General features: G+C 43.2%; 1 protein-coding gene across 8 annotated transcripts in view; it reads right to left on the bottom strand.

Annotated features, from left to right (window-relative positions):
- The window catches only part of LOC112262442 (alpha-(1,6)-fucosyltransferase), a 109,879-nt gene extending 89,324 nt beyond the window's left edge, over positions 1–20,555 (bottom strand). For 4 of the 8 annotated variants that reach the window (XM_042329869.1, XM_042329871.1, XM_042329872.1 and 1 more), the window contains exon 1: positions 20,384–20,555. Coding sequence is in view for 1 of the 8 variants with exons in the window: in XM_042329878.1 (XP_042185812.1) it covers positions 20,394–20,398 (5 nt within the window). In the remaining 7 variants the exon portion in view is untranslated. The remainder of the gene's footprint in view (positions 1–20,383) is intronic. The other 4 variants (XM_042329870.1, XM_042329874.1, XM_042329873.1 and 1 more) reach the window with 2 other exon arrangements.
- Between the last annotated feature and the right edge of the window lie 346 nt (positions 20,556–20,901).

Here is a 20,901-nt window from a genome sequence, read left to right as displayed (position 1 = left end):
AAACTGGAGAGAAAAAAGGGTAAAAAGTAACAAAAAAAAGAAGCTTTTTTGGGGTAGAAATGTCTTCTGGAGCATGTGAATATTCATGTGCCTTAATAACAAATGTGTATGCAATCTGTCAACACGGTCAGTGTGAACCAGAGTGACTTGACACAACGGGCTAAACAAGCGTTCATCCACGTATACTAGTAAGACGGGTCTAGCTACATTTTCAGATATTATGCATTTAAAATTTGGTCAGGAAGTTGTTTTCATTGCAGGTTAAAGTGTACTGTTAGCGAGCTAGCGAACGTTAGCTTGCTAGCTCGCTAGCTAAGGTTACGCATATAATCTGTGTAGTAATAATGTTTATATCTCAGAAACCATTTTTCATTGATAGTTAATGACTAATGATAGCTAACTAACATTGAACCTAGTTGGTTAGCTTTAAATACCTGCAGATTCATACCACAGCATGTCATGCAAGGTGGCTAGCTATGACAATCCGTATATACTGCATGGGTTGGGATTATGGTTAATTGTTTAGCCAGCTAGCTCGCTACCTAAATGTCTAACAAAAGGCTCCCCTTTGCCAGAAGATTACATGACCCATCAAGTTAGGCAGGTGTGTCTGGGGGGTTGTTATAGCATTTATTTCACATTACCCATCAATTTAGACAAGTGTTTTGGGTAAGCATCATCTAATAATTATAAAATATGTATAACAAAAAAAATTCTGGAAACTTTTGATATTGCTACTATGCCAAGTTAACTATTTCACTGTACTGTTTACACCTGTACATGTGACAAATCAAATTGTATTTGATATAGTATGTGTTTACTAGAGACGGTAATGTGAAGAACAGCATGACCTGTACAAAAGCCAGGTTAGGATATAGGCCAAAATGTATTTTTACTACTACTTTTTGTTACTACTTTCACCACTTTTAGTCTTTAAATCTTTGGTTGTTTACTACACTACCTAACTCACTCTGTTTAGCACACAAACCAATGTAAATGCTTAAAGAGATGGGTGTGAACCATGCTGAATGGGTGTAGACAAAGAAGAGCTCTCCGGTAGGTGTATCAAAACAGTCAAGGGACATTTTCAACAACAACAAAAAACACCATTTAAAAATGTTACTACATAAGACCGATATGTGAGGCGGTGGGTCACAAATGGAAAAGAGATAAACAACACACGACAAGCCTGGAAACCAAGACAACCCATGCTATTTTATATAGACCATGTCTTAGGCATTGAACATCAGTAAATATGTCAAATTATATCTACCTGTCTTTGCAGCTATGTTTGTAGCTGTCCAAAGGTGGTGGGGCAGAGAGTAAAGACAGAGTGAGTGAGAGGACAGTTGAGAGAGAGCAGAGAAAGGGCAGAGTCAGAGGAGGAGTATTTAAGGACCAGTGGCCTGGCTTTGGCTTTGAGGGCAATGAAAGAGAGTGAAAGAGCAATAGAAAGAGAGAGAGAAAGTGAAACCTACATGAGACAGACACACAAACGAAAGAGAGAAACTCAGACTACAGGCGGTGGAGGTTGTGCTTCCTCTCTGTCTTCTCTGTACTGACATAGACACTCAAGGCTAGAGACTCTGAATTTCCCGTTGAACTGCCTGAGCTTCCTGTGGGCTCTGACCCTTGTCTCCCCTCTGTTGGATCTGTCTCCTCACTCAAATGTCTGAGAGCCACAGCCATCAGAAAAAAAGATGGAAGGGACAGGCAGGGCCCAGTCAACTGCAACTGGCTAGCTCCAGAGCTCTGACCCAGCACTCTGCAACACACAATCACCACAGTACAGTCCAGTCAGCTGGGGATATGTGGGATGGATGATGGACACATTCTCTACACTGAACACAATGATGTTCAAAGGGAGTCAGCACTTCGACAAACACTTTTAGGGTGTGCGTCAACTTATGCCTTTTTAAAAGGGATAGTTTGACATTTTGGCCCTTTTTTACTTACCCAGTCAGATGAACTCATGGATAGAATGTGTATGTCTCCGTGTCCAGTATGAAGGAAGGTCGAGGTAGATCCTGGGACCATTGCCGACTAGCGTCAGCACAATGACTTAGAGGTCGATAGGAGAAGCTTGCATGCGGCAAGAAACATACCAATTCTTTCCACGAGTTCATGTGACTCTGGGTAAGTCGAAAAAAAGTACTTCATTGCCAAAATGTTGAACTAGCCCGTTGAGTGCAGCCACTCTGCTCAGCAGACAAACTAAAACATTCTTGATACAGTGTGTTGTCAAACTGGGAGTGTGGGACCATTACACACTCATAGTAGACAGAGCATGTATAGAAGAGAACTGTGCTACTGTGCTGTGTAGGCAGGCTATAAAATCGGTGCTGTTAAAATGTAATAAAATAAAAAAGTTCAATTATGTTATCAAAATGGGACTTCCCACTACAGACAAGAGTAGAGAGAGAAAACAGAGCATGTACTGTAGAGTTGGCTACGGTGCTACTGTAACTGAAGGTCTATAATATAGTATTCTACAGTATTACTGTGAGGTAGGTGAAAGTGGAAGACTCAGGGTATGAATCAGCGGTTGGTGAAATCCAATCAGGCCAATCCAGTCATATCCTGAAGAATCCCCTTAGTGGAGAAATCCCCTGTTCCTGCTCTAATCCCCTGTTCCTGCTCTACAGGTGTAACCCTGACACTGTTGCACACGGTGCATTGACCTATTGCGCAGATACACACACTCTCTTACACACACACCAACAACCAGAGCATGCTCTGGTTTTCAGGGGAAATGGAAAGGCACCCTGTGACGAGACTCACTTTTGGACGTTAACAAGGCGACACTCTCAACTCCTCCTCCACATTTACTGGATTGGTTGAACAGTGCAGAAGAGCTCCTGCCCTGACAGTTTTTTCTTCTTCTCGTCAATACCAGAATGTGGGGGATCTAGTCTCGGGTGTTTCTTTTACACCTGCTATGTTACGTTATACTTCCAGATGCCAGAGATTATATAACTTTTCCGTGGAAACAATTTTCATATACTCTTAACCCTTAATGCTTAGAATAGCCAATTATATTTCCAACAACCATATAATTTGGTTGGCTTCTTTTTGAATGTTTTAGGCTCAACTTGAGGGTTAAAGTAATGCGTTCTGGAAATCGGATTAGATACATAGTTAAATGCCAAAAATATGTTGTTTGCAATGTCGCTAAGCAAAAAACAACCATGACATCAATTGCCACTACAATGTCAAAACATGATTTTGTCATGAGTTCAGTTCCATTTGCTTGATTTTGCGGACCTACGACTATGGTGTATTGTCATTAGCTAGCTAGCATGCTAGCGACGCTAACCAGCTAGCACTCTTGAGAAACAAGATTATCTGGTCTGATGACACCAAGATTGAAGTCTTTGGCCTGAATGCCAAGCCTCACATCTGGAGGAAACCTGGCACGATCCCTATGGTGAAGCACGGTGGTGACAGAATCATGTTGTGGGGATGTTTTTCAGCGGCAGGGACTGGGAGACTAGTCAGGATCAAGGGAAAGATGAATGAAGCAGGGTACAGAGAGATCATTGATGAAAACTGCTCTAGAGCGCTCAGGACCTCAGACTGCGGCGAAGGTTCACCTTCCAACAGGACAATGACCCTAAGCACACAGCCAAGACGATGTAGGAATGGCTTCGGGGCAAGTCTCTGAATGTGTGGGCCAGCCAGAGCCCAGACTTGAACCCGATCAAACATCTCTGGAGAGACCTGAAAATAGCTGTGAATTGATGCTCTCCATCAACCGGACAGAGCTTGAGAGGATATGCAAAGAAGAATGGGAGAAACTCTTCAAATATAGGTGTGCCAAGCTTGTAGCGTCATACCCAAGACGACTCGAGGTTGTAATCACTGCCAAAGGTGATTCAAAGTATTATTTATTTTTCATTTATTTCACCTTTATTTAACCAGGTAGGCAAGTTGAGAACAAGTTCTCATTTACAACTGCGACCTGGCCAAGATAAAGCCTAGCAGTTTGACACATACAACAACACAGAGTTACACATGGAGTAAAATAAACATACAGTCAATAATACAGTAGAAAAATAAGTCTATATACGATGTGAGCAAATGAGGTGAGATAAGAGAGGTAAAAAAGGCAACAAAAAAAAGGCCATGGTGGTGAAGTAAATACAATATAGCAAGTAAAACACTGGAATGGTAGATTTGCAGTGGAAGTATGTGCAAAGTAGAAATAGAAATAATGTGGTGCAAAGGAGCAAAATAAATAAATAAATACAGTAGTGGAAGAGCTAGTTGTTTGGGCTAAATTATAGATGGGCTATGTACAGGTGCAGTAATCTGTGAGCTGCTCTGACAGCTGGTGCTTAAAGCTAGTGAGGGAGATAAGTGTTTCCAGTTTCAGAGATTTTTATAGTTCGTTCCAGTCATTGGCAGCAGAGAACTGGAACGAGAGGCGGTCAAAAGAAGAATTGGTTTTGGGGGTGACCAGAGAGATATACCTGCTGGAGCGCATGCTATGGTGGGTGCTGTTATGGTGACAAGCGAGCTGAGATAGGGGGGGACTTTACCTGGCAGGGTCTTGTAGATGACCTGGAGCCAGTGAGTTTGGCGATGAGTATAAAGCGAGGGCCAGCCAACGAGAGCGTACAGGTCGCAGTGGTGGGTAGTATATGGGGCTTTGGTGACAAAACGGCTGGCACTGTGATAGACTGCATCCAATTTATTGAGTAGGGTATTGGAGGCTATTTTGTAAATGACATCGCCGAAGTCGAGGGTCGATAGGATGGTCAGTTTTACAAGGGTATGTTTGGCAGCATGAGTGAAGGATGCTATGTTGTGAAATAGGAAGCCAATTCTAGATTTAACTTTGGACTGGAGATGTTTGATGTGAGTCTGGAAGGAGAGTTTACAGTCTAACCAGACACGCTGTAACATATCAAACTGTGGAAAAAGTCAAGGGGTCTGAATACTTTCCGAAGGCACTGTATATGGATATGAACCAGAGATGTAATCTTGCTCTCAAGGTCTCTGTCTTTATATTCGAGCTGGATCTTGGTCTCGATACACAGGGTCTGGGTGTTGATAGCTGAGTAGAAGAGGCATTTCAAATGTAATTTAATTTCACTGAATTCAAATCTATTTCCTTTAATTCAAATTTCAAATTTGTGCAATTCTGTATCCTGTTTACTACTTCAATTCAAATAAATTCAAGAATTTATGAGGCATTCACATCCTTTTGAATTGAGCACAATTCCCCCCACACACATACCCACACACACACAGAGAGGACATACCTGAGCCCACCTGGATCAGGTACAAAGACATCCCTGGCTTACCCTTGTTTGACCTAACACATTCAGATCTGACCAGCTTCATAACCTTAGCTAAACATGACCTGAAACCCCTTTACACACACACACACAAATTCCCTTCCTCCCCTCTCCCTTACCCACTCACTCGCCCGCCCTGTCCAGCCGTTGCCCCTGGCAGTGCATATCCTCCCACAGAAGCACTAACAACTCTAAGAACTTGGCTTCTGAGGTGCTTAATTGTCCCAGAGAGGCCATTAGAACACTGTTAGAATATTAGACTGGAACGTTAGAAAGAATGCCACAAGGCTCTATGGATCCCCTCCACCACATGCTCCAGTGGAGCCGAGGCAGCGCATTACATTACATCACCAGGCGAGTCACTGCTGAGTGATGCAGAGGAGGAGACGAGAGCGAGGACAGAGAATTCAGCAAGACACATCAGGAACACAAGGCTAATTTAACCCCCCCCCCACCACCCCTCACTGCTTCAGGCCTCTCTTACACCATTCTTCCTTTTCTCTCTCCCCTTCTTCCTCCCTCTCTTTCTCTCCCTCTCCCTGTCTTTCCCTCTTCTCTCTCCCCCTCTCGCTTGTCTTCAGAGACAGTGTCTCGATGTGACGAAGGCATCGAGACAAACAGCCGAGGGTGGGGCCCAACTGTAGTTGGCGCTAACTTGGCACTGCGCTTACTTGAAATGCTGAATGACATTGTGCCAGTACATTTTTACTTTGTGCCAGAATTGTGTGAGTACTAAGTGATGAGCAAAGCCTTCTGACTACCTACAGTGCAACACAGAAAATATATGAAACACTATATAATAGTATATTGGTGTATGACATCAACAGTGTGAATTAAGAATGAGGGTGCCAGTGTAAGTGCTGTGGTATTTCTGGTTGTGCTTCAGTAAATTCTAAGCAGCTGTGGTAATACACTGTACACCAAGAAAGCAAAGGTAACTGAACTAAATGACTATCGCCCCGTAGCAATTCTGTCATCATGAAGTGCTTTGAGGGACTAGTCAAGGATCATATCATCTCTATCTTATCTGAAACCCTAGACCCGCTTCAATTTGCTTACCGCCCCAATAAATTCACAGACAAAGCAATCGCCACCACACTGCACACTGCCCTATCCCATCTGGACAAGAGGAATACCTATGTAAGAATGTTGTTAATGGGCTATAGCTCAGCATTCAACACCATAGTACCCTCCAAGCTCATCATTAAGGTCGAGACCCTGGGTCTGAACCCCGCCCTGTGCAACTGGGTCCTGTACTTCCTGACAGGCTGCCCCAGGTGGTAAAGGTAGGAAACAACACCTCCACTTCGCTGATCCTCAAAACTGCATGGCCACGCACGCCTTCAACTCAAACATCAAGTTTGCATACGACACAGCAGTAGTAGGCCTGATTACCAACAATGACGAGACAGTCTACAGGGAGGAGGTGAGGGCCCTGGGTGTGTGGTGCCAGGAAAATAACCTCTCACATAACGTTAAAAAAAACAAAAGGAGCTGTTCGTGGACTTGAGGAAACAACAGAGGGAGGACCCACTTATCCACATCGATAGATGTTACTGCACTGTTAGAGGTGGAAACAAGCATTTCGCTACACCCACAATAACATCTGCTAAACATGTGCATGTGAAAAATACAATTTGATTTGATTTATAAACAGAAGTATGTGGACACCCCTTCAAATGAGTGGATTAGACTATTTCAGCCACACCTGTTGCTAACAGGTGTATAAAATCACGCACACAGCTATGCAATCTACATAGACAAACATTAGCAGTAGAATGGCGTTATTGAAGAGCTCAGTGACTTTCAACGTGGCGCTGTCATAGGATGCCACCTATCCAACAAGTCAGTTCGTCAAATCTTTACTAGAACTGCGCCTGTCAACTCTAAGTGCTGTTATTGTGAAGCTGAACTGTCTAGGAGCATAAAACGTCTCAGCCGCGAGGTGGTAGGCCACACAGGCTCACAGAACGGGACCGCCGACTGCTGACGAGCGTAAAAATCGTCTGTCCTCGGTTACAACCCTCGCTACAGAGTTCCAAACTGCCTCTGGAAGCAACGTCAGCACAATAACTGTTTGTCGGGAGCTTCATGAAATTTGTTTCTATGGCTGAGCAGCCGCACACAAGCCTAAGATAACCATGTTCAATGTCAAGCGTCGGCTGGAGTGATGTAAAGCTCGCCACGATTAGACTCCGGAGCAGTGGGAAACGCATCCCATGGAGTGATGAATCATGCTTCAACCAGCTAAATATAATCATCTGACCATGGGTCTTGAAGTCTGAACCATACAGTGCATTCAGAAAGTATTCAGACCCCTTCCCTTTTTCTACTTCTTTTTATGTTACAGCCTCATTCTAAAACGTATTAAATAAAAGAAATGTCCTCATCAATACAAAACAGAAATACCTTATTTATAGAAGTTTTCAGACCCTTTGCTATGAGACTCAAAATTGATCTCAGGTGCATGCTGTTTCCATTGGTCATCACTGAGATGTGGACTCCAATCAAGTTGTAGAAACCTGGGGTGATTTCAATTAAATGGACATGATTTGGAAAAGCACACACCTCTATATAAGGTCCCACAGTTGACAGTGCATGTCAGAGCAAAAACCAAGCCGTGAGGTCGAAAGGAATTATCCGTAGAGCTCCGAGACAGCATCGAGACACAGATCTGGGGAAGGGTACCAAAACATTTCTGCAGCATTGAAGGTCCCTAAGAACACAGTGGCCTTCATCACTCATAAATTAAACAAGTTTCTAACCACCAAGACTCTTCCTAGAGCTGGCCAAATCAGGAGAGAAGGGCCTGGTCAGTGAGGTGATCAAGAACCCGATGGTCACTCTGACAGAGCTCTAGAGTTACTCTGTGGAGATGGGAGAACCTTCCAGAAGGACAACCATCTCTGCAGCACACCACCAATATTTAACTTTTTTTTTATTTCACCTTTATTTAACCAGGTAGGCCAGTTGAGAACAAGTTCTCATTTACAACTGCGACCTGGCCAAGATAGCAAAGCAGTGCAACAAAAACAACAACACAGTTACACATAAACAAACGTACAATCAATAAGACAATAGAAAATACAAATCTATGTAGAGTGTGTGCAAATGTAGAAGAGTAGGCAGGTAGGCAATAAATAGGCCATAGAGGTGAAATAATTACAATTTAGCATTAATACTGGAGTGATACACGTGCAGATGATGATGTACAAGTAGAGATACTGGGGTGCAAAAGAGCAAGAGGGTAAGTAATAATATGGGGATGAGGTAGTTGGGTGTGCTATTTACAGATTGGCTGTGTACAGGTACAGTGATTGGTAAGCTGCTCTGACAGCTGATGCTTAAATTTAGAGAGGGAGATATAAGACTCCAGTTTCAGTGATTTTTGCAATTCGTTCCAGTCATTGGCAGCAGAGAACTGGAAGGAAAGGCGGCCAAAAGAAGTGTTGGCTTTGGGGACGACCAGTGCAATATACCTGCTGGAGCGCGTGCTACGGGTGGGTGTTGCTGTGGTGACCAGTGAGCTAAGGCGGAGCTTTACCTAGCAAAGACTTATAGATGACCTGGAGCCAGTGGGTTTGGCAATGGATATGTAGTGAAGGCCAGTCATCGAGAGCATACAGGTCGCCGTGATGGATAGTATATCGGGCTTTGGTGACAAAACGGATGGCACTGTGATAGAGTACATCCAATTTGCTGAGTAGTGTTGGGGGCTATTTTGTAAATGACATCGCCGAAGTCAAGGATCGGTAGGATAGTCAGTTTCACGAGGGTATGTTTGGCAGCATGAGTGAAGGAGGCTTTGTTGCGAAATAGGAAGCCGGTTCCAGATTTAACTTTGGATTGGAGATGCTTAATGTGAGTCTGGAAGGAGAGTTTACAGTCTAAACAGACACCTAGGTATTTGTAGTTGTCCACATATTCTAGGTCAGAACTGTCCAGAGTAGTGATGCTAGTAGGGCGGGAGGGTGCGGGCAGCAATCAGTCGAAGAGCATGCATTTAGTTTTTCTAGCATTTAAAAGTAGATGGAGCCCACGGAAGGAGTGTTGTATGGCGTTGAAGCTCGTTTGGAGGTTTGTTAGCACAGTGTCCAAAGAAGGGCCAGATGTACAAAGAATGGTGTCGTCTACGTAGAGGTGGATCAGAGAATCACCAGCAGCAAGAGCGACATTGAGGTACGGACAACAGGCCCTCCGATTTGACACACTGAACTCTGAGAAGTAGTTGGTGAACCAGGTGAGGCAGTCATTTAAGAAACCAAGGCTATTGAGTCTGCCGATAAGAATGCAGTGATTGACAGAGTACTGTCATTTATCGATGGCGGTTATGATATTGTTTAGGACCTTGAGCGTGGCTGAGGTGCACCTGTGACTATCTTGGAAACCAGATTGCATAGTGGAGAAGGTACGGTGGGATTCGAAATGGTTGGTGATCTGTTTATTAACTTGACTTTCGAAGATTTTAGAAAGGCAGGGCAGGATGGATATAGGGTTTGAGTCTAGTGTCTCCCCCTTTGAAGAGGGGGATGACCGCGGCAGCTTTCCAATCCTTGGGGATCTCAGATGATATGAAAGAAAGGTTGAATAGGCTAGTAATAGGGGTTGCAACAATGGCGGCGGAACATTTTAGGAAGAGCATCAGCCGTCAGGATTTGGGTGAAGGAGAAGCGGGGGGGGTTGCTGGGGTGCTGAGATGTTGGCTGGGGTAGGGGTAGCCAGGTGGAAAGCATGGCCAGCCGTAGAAAAATGTTTATTGAAATGATCGATTATCGTAGATTTAAAATCGTGGTGACAGTGTTTCCTATCCTCAGCGCAGTGGGCAGCAGGGAGGAGGTGCTCTTGTACTCCATGGACTTTACAGTGTCCCAAAACTTCTTGAAATTAGTGCTACAGGAAGCAAATATCTGTTTGAAAAAGCTAGCCTTAGCTTTCCTAAATGACTGAGTGTATTGGTTCCTGACTTCCCTGAAAAGGTGCATATCGCGGGGCTATTCAATGGTAATGCAGAACGCCACAGGATGTTTTTGTGCTGGTCAAGGGAAGTCAAGTCTGGGGTAAACCAAGGGCTATATCTGTTCTTAGTTCTACATTTTCTGAATGGGGCATGCTAATATAAGATGGAGAGGAAAGCACTTTTGAAGAGCAACCAGGCATCCTCTAGTGACGGGATGACGTCAATATTCTTCCAGGATACCCGGGCCAGGTCGATTAGAAAGGCCTGCTCGCTGAAGTGTTTTAGGGTGCGTTGACAGTGATGAGGGGTGGTCGTTTGACCGCGGAGCCATTACGCATGCAGGCAATGAAGCAGTGATCGCTGAGATCCTGGTTGAAGACAGCAGAGGTGTATTTAGAGGGCAAGTTGGGCAGGATGATATCTAAGCGGGTTCCCATGGTTACGAATTTAGGGTTGTACCTGGGAGATTCCTTGATAATGTGTGAGATTGAGGGCATCTAGCTTAGATTGTAGGATGGCCGGGGTGTTAAGCATGTCCCAGTTTAGGTCCCCTAGCAGTACGAACTCTGAACATAGATGTGGGGCAAATTCACATATGGTGTCCATATGGTGTCCAGGGCACAGCTGGGGGATGAAAGGGGTCTATAACAAGGTGAGAGACTTGTTTCTGGAAAGGTGGATTTTTTAAAAGTAGAAGCTTGAACTGTTTGGGTTCAGACCTGGATAGTATGACAGAACTCTGCAGGCTATCTCTGCAGTAGATTGCAACTCCGCCCCCTTTGGCAGTTCTATCTTGTCGGAAAATGTTAAAGTTAGGGATGGAAATTTCTGGATTTTTGGAGGCCTTCCTAAGCCAGGATTCAGACACGGCTAGGACATCCGGGTTGGCGGAGTGTGCTAAAGCAGTGAAGAAAACAAACTTTGAGAGGAGGCTTCTAATGTTAACATGCATGAAACCAAGGCTTTTACGGTTACAGAAGTCAACAAATGAGAGCGTCTGGGGAATGGGAGTGATGCTGGGGGCTGCAGGGACTGGGTTAACCTCTACATCACCAGAGAAACAGAGGAGGAGTAGGATAAGGGTACGGCTAAAGGCTAAAGGTTAAAGGCCCTAAGCACAAAGCCAAGACAATGCACGAGTGGCTTCGGGACAAGTCTCTGAATGTCCTTGAGTGGCCCAGCCAGACCCCGGATTTGAACCTGATCAAACATACCTGGAGAGACCTGAAAAATAGCTGTGCAGCAACGTTCCCATCAAACCTGACAGAGCATGAGAGGATATGGAGACATGAATGTTGTGTCATATCAAAGCAGAGGTTGTGCTCTTTTAAACTAAGTTAACTTGTAATCTTCATTTGTTCTTTTAATTTGTTATTTTTGAGCCATGTCTGTTTGTTTGTTTGAAATGTGTGAGAAAATTAGCTTTAGCTTGAAAATGCTCAGTAATCTACACCAGCATTCAAAAATTCTATTAGGTTCTAAAGGTTTAAAGAATTCTTATTATTGTAATTTTTTGACACACAAAACTATTCAGGCAACATGGATCTTCATCCATCGGGGAATTGAAAGTCTCAGAAGCTTGATCTTATCATCTAGCCACTAACTTAGCAAGTTAGCAAACCAAATGCACAGCTGGAGCCCTAAACTGGATATAATTGATTTGCCACATTTTAGACAGTTAACTTACAGCTAGCTATAAGCAGTAGTGTAGCACGCACGCCCGCAGCCCTCGCAAAGCGGGGGGCCGGGGCAGTGCTGAAAATCATACCTTCGGTATATATGGTATATCGCCTAAAGAACATCATCCAAACCCTCTCACGGCAGGGGACATAAATATTATGTAAATTTAAATTTCATCCCGATGCCTTTCTTCCAACTTCCGTCAATTTGAATAAGCTGTCTCTCTCCCTTTGGCCATGTGTGACTGCGAGGTGACTGTTATGAGTGAGTTTCCCTCTCTCTCTCCTCTGTGTCGACTGTCCAAGCCTTACCCCTGGGACTCTGAAGGGGGGGGCTCTGTTTGACCAAGCGTGTCTAGGAAAGTCAAACACACACACAGTGTTTTGAGTATGAGGACTGAGTAGTACACGAGCTGCAAGCTCCTGGCCTGTTTGCCTGCCTGTAAATGCATGCAGTAAAACCTGCATGCATTTCTTTATGTAGTCAAATAAATGAAGAAGTGCCAGTCTGCGCAGGAGCAGGTCATATGAGGACTGTTGTTCTATTCCCCTTTCGGTGCCTGGTAATGTCAGAGCAGAGCAGAGCTGCTTCCAGGCAGCTGCATGAAGGACGCTTCACATTGACTGCATCCCAAATGGCACCCTATTCCCTATATTATGCACTACTTTTTACGAGAGCCAAGTGCACTAAATACGGAATAGGGTGCCATTCGGGATGCAGTTTTGACTCCACACTGCAGCCAGGGAGAGAGAGAGATTTATTTATAGCTGATCAAAAGTCCCTGTTGGGCTGTGGGCACTGTGACGGTCAGGACCGATGGGGACAACTACACTGACTGGCTACGCACGCACGCACACAACACACACGGGTCTCTTGTAAGATGAGGCATGATGGCTCGATCATCTCTGCTTTCTCTGCATGAATAATACAGATGCCAAGATTGGGCTTGGTGAGGTTTCACCACATCTTACTGGGCAGAAAGAGAGAAAGAGAGAGTCCCCCAGTGACAATCTTGATGATGTTTATTTCAATTATGGTTTTATTGTAAATGTATCACTTAATCTCCAAAGTACACTTTGGCAATATGTACATTGTCACGTCATGCCAATAACGCAAATGGAATAGAATTGAAGTTGAGAGAGCGAGAGCGTTCATCATGTGTAAAGCGTTGTGCGCTACCAATAGGGTCACTGTCAGAGATCCAGCCTGTGTGATTAGCCCCTCCCTCTGTCACTTCTCAGTTTGTCATCCATCACACATACACGCACCAACCCCTCTTCCTCTTACACTTCATACAAAATCACCTGTTAAGAGAGATTTTCTCTAGTCGAACAGAAAGAAAGGAAAAGCGACACTATCATTAAAACTAATCAGCACTTCTTTATTCCTGCCTTTTTGCCGGCATCGCCATGGAAACCCACTGAGAGCTGTCACTGGATATCGACAACATTGGAACATTGGAAAGGAGGATGTGGAGGCAGAGAGATAAGAGGGGAGAGAGAGGGGGGGTATGAAAGAGAAAAATAAAGAGACAGAGGGGGATGGAGAGGGAGGGAGAGAGGGGGGTAGAGAAAGAGAGAAATAAAGAGAGAAGGATAAAGAGCCTAACGGAGTGTGTGTAAGGGGGGGTTGTATAGTTAAGGCTCTCTGAAGCGTTGTCAATCAAAACCACCTCATTGAACTGTCAATTGATGATCTCTAAGATTTCCAATGCAATCAGTAGTAATTACCAATACTTCCTTTCGCAACATATTCCGTTATGGTTGATCAGCTTACTTTTGCCATGTAATATGAGAGAATATAGAGGCTTCTCCGTTACAGCAGTCAACACGGGTGCATTTCACCTGGCAACAATCCCCCGAGGCTCAGGTACTGTAGATGTCCTCTATTCTATTCCCGCTAACCCTGTGTGGAACACACCTTGAAAGAGAAGTATCAGCAGCAATTCCCCAGCTATAGCAGAACACCCTTTAGAGTCATACCAAGGTCACAAGTTAATGTTTTACCTCTGTCCATTCAATGACTAACATAGCCAAGCCCACACACCATCCCTCCATCCAGTCATAAAATATATGGACTCGTCGTCAGCAAAGTTAAGATGGCACAGGAGCTTCTCCCAGTGAGAATACATGACAACATACTTTTAACACAGCCCTCCAATAGGTCTTACAATCCTGCTCTACTATGTTCAGTGGGAATAGTAAGACACCGGAGCAAACTGGTGCCAAAGATGAGAATGAGACCTTATTTTGTGTGTGTGTGTGTGTGTGTGTGTGTGTGTGTGTGTGTGTGTGTGTGTGTGTGTGCGCATCCATCTCTGTGTGTGGTTCTTCTGTGCTGAAGCCATCTGGGTGACTGTGGTGATATAAGGGTCTTTGAGACAATGGAGATGTGCACAGTGCTCACCAAGGCCACACTGGTAGGCTACAGACTAGAGAAAGCCACATGTTGTATGGGGCTGGGAATTACCAGGGACCATATGATACCGATACTTAGGTGCCGAAAGAATATGGATTGCAGTTCTGACAATTCTATATGTATTGCAACGCGATAATTTTATTGCGATTCGACGTTCCAAACATATTTCTCACCATATGTCTGCTGCAGAGGGACAAGAGGGAGCCATGAGAAAACTCGTTTTGATCAGTCGTGGAAGTATGTGCTGAAAACAAAATTGGCTCCCTATTTAAAAAGAAGGTGGAGAGCAAGCTATGAAGGAATAATACTGGAGTTTTGTTGCAGGTACAGCAAACTAGCAAAAAAAATAACATTGCGATATTGTCAAAACAATACGATATATCGTCAAAAATAATCTACCAAAATGTAACTGCATAGATGTTTGCCTTATTGGTAATGTTGTAGAGGATAGATAACACAAGTCGCCATGGTAATGTTTGACAAACAAACACTGACAGGTTTACAGACTTTTACAGCAAACCCAAACGAGATGTGTTACATTTCAGCTACCCTACCCCAGAGACACCAGAGCTCGTTCCTACAACAAACATGGTGTTTCAACTTTCCAGAATAGAACAGAACAAGGATATGGAAAATAAAATGTATTTGCTGGTCTATTGTTACAACTCAATTCACTCATGCTACTCACAAACAAAGCTTGCTGAGCCTCCAAGTAATAGGTAACATGAGTATTCAATTTGCGAACTAGGCAAAAAGGCAACAATGGCCTCTTGGACCTCTGCTATCTTATCTACATGAAATGTAGACCAGGCTATAAGACAGACTTGTTAGATAACACAGTGAACAGTGCCAGAATGCACATACCCTGGGCTCAGATCTAAATACTATAGGAAACAAACAACAAGGGGATATAAAGAAGACCATTCATTGTCAAAGTTTCAGCCTGCGGCTGTAAGTCACTGCAGCTGTAGGTCACAAACACTTCATACGGATCATGGACCTCATACAGGTGGTTAAAGTGTGATCATATCTGGAACGTGACAACTAGGGGTATGCCGACATGGCCAGACTTGTACTGGTAATTGTATCTGTAAATTGACAGTTGATAGTCAGATCAACAACAAAAAAAGCTAAATGTTCTAATATGCCTAAGTAGATGTTGTCAAAAAATATCTCTCCCTGCACATTTATAGACCAAACAAGCTGCAGGTTAAGAGCCATGGAGGGGTGTGTGTGTCTGGCCTGTGTCTCCTCAACTTGCAGCGGGCAGAGAAGCATGCTATCGGTCAGAATGCGCACCGATGTTTCATTTCTTCTTCCATACCCTCGCCCCGCTTGTTAGATATTATGCACATTGATAGCGTGATAGCAAACGTCCCTGCCATTTCATTTAGCATAGCAGCAGGCTAAAAGGAGGCAGCAGCAGCAGTCTCAATGACCAGACTGAAAAAGAGAAGTGAAAGTGATTGGGTGAAATGATGAAGTGAGTAGACAGAGAAATACAGCCTCACTCGATCTGATCCTGCTGCTCTGATTAACACACAGCCCGGCCTCGTCTTTACAGACAAGCACACTAGCCAGTTGACTTATTTACACCCCGTAGGACCTCACTTGACTGACTGGCATTAGAAAGATGCTGGCTGGCATTCGAAAATGTGTATATATATATTTTTTATTTTTTTTTCTCCACAGATAATTACCAAAAATACTCAGATTATAATCGTATCCAGAAAATTGCCCTTATCCGTTACGATACTTGTTTTGTCTGACTATTCGGCACACATCTAATAACAACTAACACTTTTGGGGCACACAGGTGATCGCATAAACATTTCCGGAAACCAAGGCTTCAATCAACCCAAGCCCAGGTTGATGCAAACAGACAAAGCTATCATTAACATACTTGTAGAGTATGTTATTCTGTGTGTAGGTGTTTCTGGTTGTTGCCAGGTACTCCTGTTGACACTTAAGATGACTGATGTTTTTGTGCTGACTGTTGAGGTGTGGTGGAGTGACAGGTACTGCAGTGTCTCTATGGACTCTACATTGTTAAAACTAATAATGTCATCATATTACAGTTGAAGTCGGAAGTTTACAAATACCTTAGCCAAATACATTTAAACTCAGTTTTTCACAATTCCTGACATTTAAATCTAGTAAAAATTCCCTGTCTTAGGTCAGTTAGGATCACCACTTTATTTTAAGAATGTGAAATGTCAGAATAATAGTAGAGAGAATTATTTATTTCAGCTTTTATTTCTTTCATCACATTCCCAGTGGGTCAGAAGTTTACATACTCATACTCAATGCTACCAAATTAGGATTTGGTAGCATTGCCTTTAAATTGTTTAACTTGGGTCAAACGTTTCAGGTATCCTTCCACAAGCTTCCCAAAATAAGTTGGGTGAATTTTGGCCCATTCTTCCTGACAGAGTTGGTGTAACTGAGTCAGGTTTGTAGGCCTCCTTGCTCACACACTTTTTCAGTTGTGCCCACATTTTCTGTAGGATTGAGGTCAGGGGCTTTGTGACGGCCACTCCAATACCTTGACTTTGTTGTCCTTAAGCCATTTTGCCACAACTTTGGAAGTATGCTTGGGGTCATTGTCCATTTGGAAGACCCATTTGAGACCAAGCTTCACCTGATGTCTTGAGATGTTGCTTCAATATATCCACGTAATTTTCCGACCTCATGATGCCATTTATTTTGTGAAGTGCACCAGTCCCTTCTGCAGCAAAGCACCCCCACAACATGATGCTGCCACCCCGTGCTTCACAGTTGGGATGGTGTTCTTCGGCTTGCAAGCGTCCCCCTTTTTCCTCCAAACCTAACAATGGTCATTATGGCCAAACAGTTCTATTTTTGTTTCATGAGAACAGATGACATTTCTCCAAAAAGTACGATCTTTGTCCCCATGTGCAGTTGCAAACCGTAGGCTGGCTTTTTTATGGTGAATTTGGTGGGGCAGTGGCTTCTACCTTGCTGAGAGGCCTTTCGGGTTATGTCGACATAGGACTTGTTTTACTGTGGATATAGATACGTTTGTACCTGTTTCCTCCAGCATTTTCACAAGGTCCTTTGCTGTTGTTCTGGGATTGATTTGCACTTTTCGCACCAAAGTACATTCATCTCTAAGAGACAGAACGCACCTCTTTCCTGAGCGGTATGAAGGCTGTGTGGTCCCATGGTGTTTATACTTGCGTATTATTGTTTGTACAGATGAATGTGGTACCTTCAGGCGTTTGGAAATTGCTCCCAAGGATGAACCAGAGTTGTGGAAGTCTTGGCTGATTTATTTGGATTTTCCCATGATGTCAAGCAAAGAGGCACTGAGTTTGAAGGTAGGCCTTGAAATACACCCACAGGTACACCTCCAATTGACTCAAATTATGTAAATTAGCCTATCAGAAGTTTCTAAAGCCATGACATTATTTTCTGGAATTTTCCAAGCTGTTTAAAGGCACAGTCAACTTAGTGTGTGTAAACTTCTGACCCACTGGAATTGTGACACAGTGAATTATAAGTGAAATAATCTGTCTGTAAACAATTATTGGAAAAATGACTTGTGTCATGTACAAAGTAATGTCCTAACCGACTTGCCAAAACTATAGTGTGTTAACAAGACATTTGTGGAGTGGTTGAAAAACACGTTTTAATGACTCCAACCTAAGTGTATGTAAACTTCTGACTTCAACTGTATATATCTATCATATAGCCTATCCCTTTACACGTTTATCATTTGGAGGACCTGTTCAAGTGTAATGTTTTGAAAGGAAGTGATCCTAAATCTCAATAACATAAAAGCGTTTCTAGTATGAACACAATGGGGGCAGTGGCTACTTCAACAAAGCACGAGATTAAATTCCTGCAAGTGTTGGATAGCAGCAGAGCACTCGCATCAAATTAATTGTTACTGTTAGTTATACAGCTCTCTTGGCCTAATTGCAGGTTGACGCCTATTGTCATGAGTCTTGCCCTGGAGGCAGAACTGAGCGGTTTCTGCTAGATGGGCCAGCTGCAATGTCAAAATGGCCTATATCATAAAAAATGTAGGAAAACAAAAATGTGCTTTTTAGTCTTAATTTAAGTTAGCGGCGTGTCGGATCTGAAGTTGACCACTGTTTTGTTACTGACAATTTTCTTGCAGTGGTTTTGAGTTTTAAAAAGGCTTCTATAGTTTGTCAATTCCACTTTGGAATTTCAGAATTGACTCGCCCTCACCAAAAATGTAGCAACCCCGACAAAAATGTCCATCAATTATGATCCACATAATAATTCACATGTCCTGTTGCTGTAGGATTATTCTTCTGTAACACATGTGAAACATGATTAGAAATCTAGCATGAAGAGTCTTCATCAGTCTTCTCTTGCCTACAGGGATAAATTAAACTGTTTACGTGGTAGGCCTACAGTAGTCCTATGATATGCTTATAGCAATTACTATAGTATCCATGATGTCCACTACACATACTTGGAACAATTCAAATAAGGTGAGAGACACTGTTGTCTCTCAACCATCCCGTCCTCTCGCCTTATTTATTTAAAAATAACTCATTGCGAAACCTTAAAATCAGAATGTGGTGGTAGCCTGTCGTCGCTGTGGTTTTACTTCATGAATTATGTCTAACGTGGCAGAGAGAATCGTAACATGGAAATTGGAATTCAAGATTCATGAATTGGCCAATTGTGCATACAAAGGCCTTGTTAATATAATTCAACTTTGTGCAATCACCCCAAACAGAGGACAAGACGAGACATTCACATTACATAGCTCATAATTACTGTACGCTTGGCAAAGCAGGTCATTTGAATTAGCGGAATACCATCTCAATTCTCTAAGACAAATGAAGCTGTGAAATGCTATCATATCTTTATAGTCATAGCACATCAATAACGTGAAATGGTCAAAATTGTAACATTAAAGACCTAATACTACTACAATAGTCCTGCTGGTCCTAGATTATACTATTCACACAGTAATGTATCAGATGTCATGGGTCATTCTAGGGCTATTATCCCACAGATGGCCCAGGCAGGTTGACTGGGCTCCAGTCCCTAGTTGCATGTTTACATCTCAAGACGTCCTATTTCCGATCAACCAGCTGTGAGCCAATGTTGGCCATAACCGGCTACAGGTTTTTCTTTGAATTCAAAAGGGAAGTCTGTAAGGTGTGCACAAGCAAATAGACCTGTCTATGAACTATCAGCAGTATCTTTTTATACTATGCCTACTGTGGTATGTGGTAACTGTAGTCAAGAAATAAAAACACGAGATAACACATAATAATGCAAAACACAATTTGCATGGCATGATTACGGAGTTGAGCCGAAAACTAAACGTAAACAATGTACACATTGTGTGTGTGTGTGTGTGTGTGCGTGCGTGTGTTATAGGCGTATTACTCAACTATTTTGTTTATGCTGGATCATCTGCACAAAAAACAACAGAATGCATATCCAAAATGAGGTAGGCTACTTTTCATCGGCTTCAACCAATGTCTGAAAAATAGCGGGGCTGCTCAATATGAGTTTTGATTCGACAAGGGAGCAGCCACCGACGCAAGCTGACTTCACAAAATAACAGTCGATATAGCCACAGAAAACATTGGCTAAGTATTTCGTTTGTTTATAAGAAAGCTTCACAAATGTGAGCGCTTTCTTTCAACACAGCACTAATTTTAGAGGTAATATGGGAGAGAAATCGCAGTTTATTGTCCCTGCCTGGCGTCTGAATTGTCGCTGTCATACTTTATACCATTTTAACATAACCGTTGTGCACATAGTAGCAAAAATGAAGGAATGAACCTCCGACAAATTCCTATGCACAAACGCCTTTGAATTTGAAAAGGACGACAGGAATTCTAACGGAGCCTCGTTCGTGATTCCCTGCCCGCTATTTTGTTACCTCTCGGCTGCGGTCGAAGCAGGCAAATAGCAACAGGCCAGGGATGGAGGGATAAAGGAGTCGGCGCAGACACACATTCCTATTCGTTTTCTGCACACACAGTAAGGAAAAATGTCTTACCGGGCTTTACCTCATAAAGCTTGGATTTCTTCAAGGTCTATTTTCTGCCTGGCGATGATGCTTTAAGTTGTTAAGCTGTCTGAAGACTGAAAGGCGGAAACAGGAACTGGGAAGGGAGACTGCTACGCGAGCCCGAGTAGTCACTCCGCTCTGCTTGGCCTCTACTGGGGCTACTTGAATTGACACAGGGCTGCATTGCGCATGCTTGAGTCACTTCAATGAGCGGTTTCGAGCCGCACACAGTCTTCTGATGCGTTGTTATTGTCCAAATTTGAACCCATTGAACGAAATTGTCTTCTACACTTTTTTTTATATGGGGGTATTTGATATTACCAGAATAGAAGTGGATATTGAACAGATCTATTCGGTGTCCAAAAGTGGGTGTAATAACCAGGTGTCTTCATGATATCTATTTGTGAGGCCCTGAAAAATCAGAAGAAAGTGTGTATCACATAATTCAATGAGGACATTTTTTAAATTTTTATAAACTGATTACTCTATCTGGCATTTTTTTAGGC

Source organism: Oncorhynchus tshawytscha, linkage group LG11 (assembly GCF_018296145.1).
Source record: "Oncorhynchus tshawytscha isolate Ot180627B linkage group LG11, Otsh_v2.0, whole genome shotgun sequence".
In the NCBI taxonomy this organism is placed as follows: Eukaryota; Metazoa; Chordata; class Actinopteri; order Salmoniformes; family Salmonidae; genus Oncorhynchus; species Oncorhynchus tshawytscha.
The sequence above is the reverse complement of the archived record's forward strand: the minus strand, read 5'-3'. Positions and strand labels throughout refer to the sequence as shown.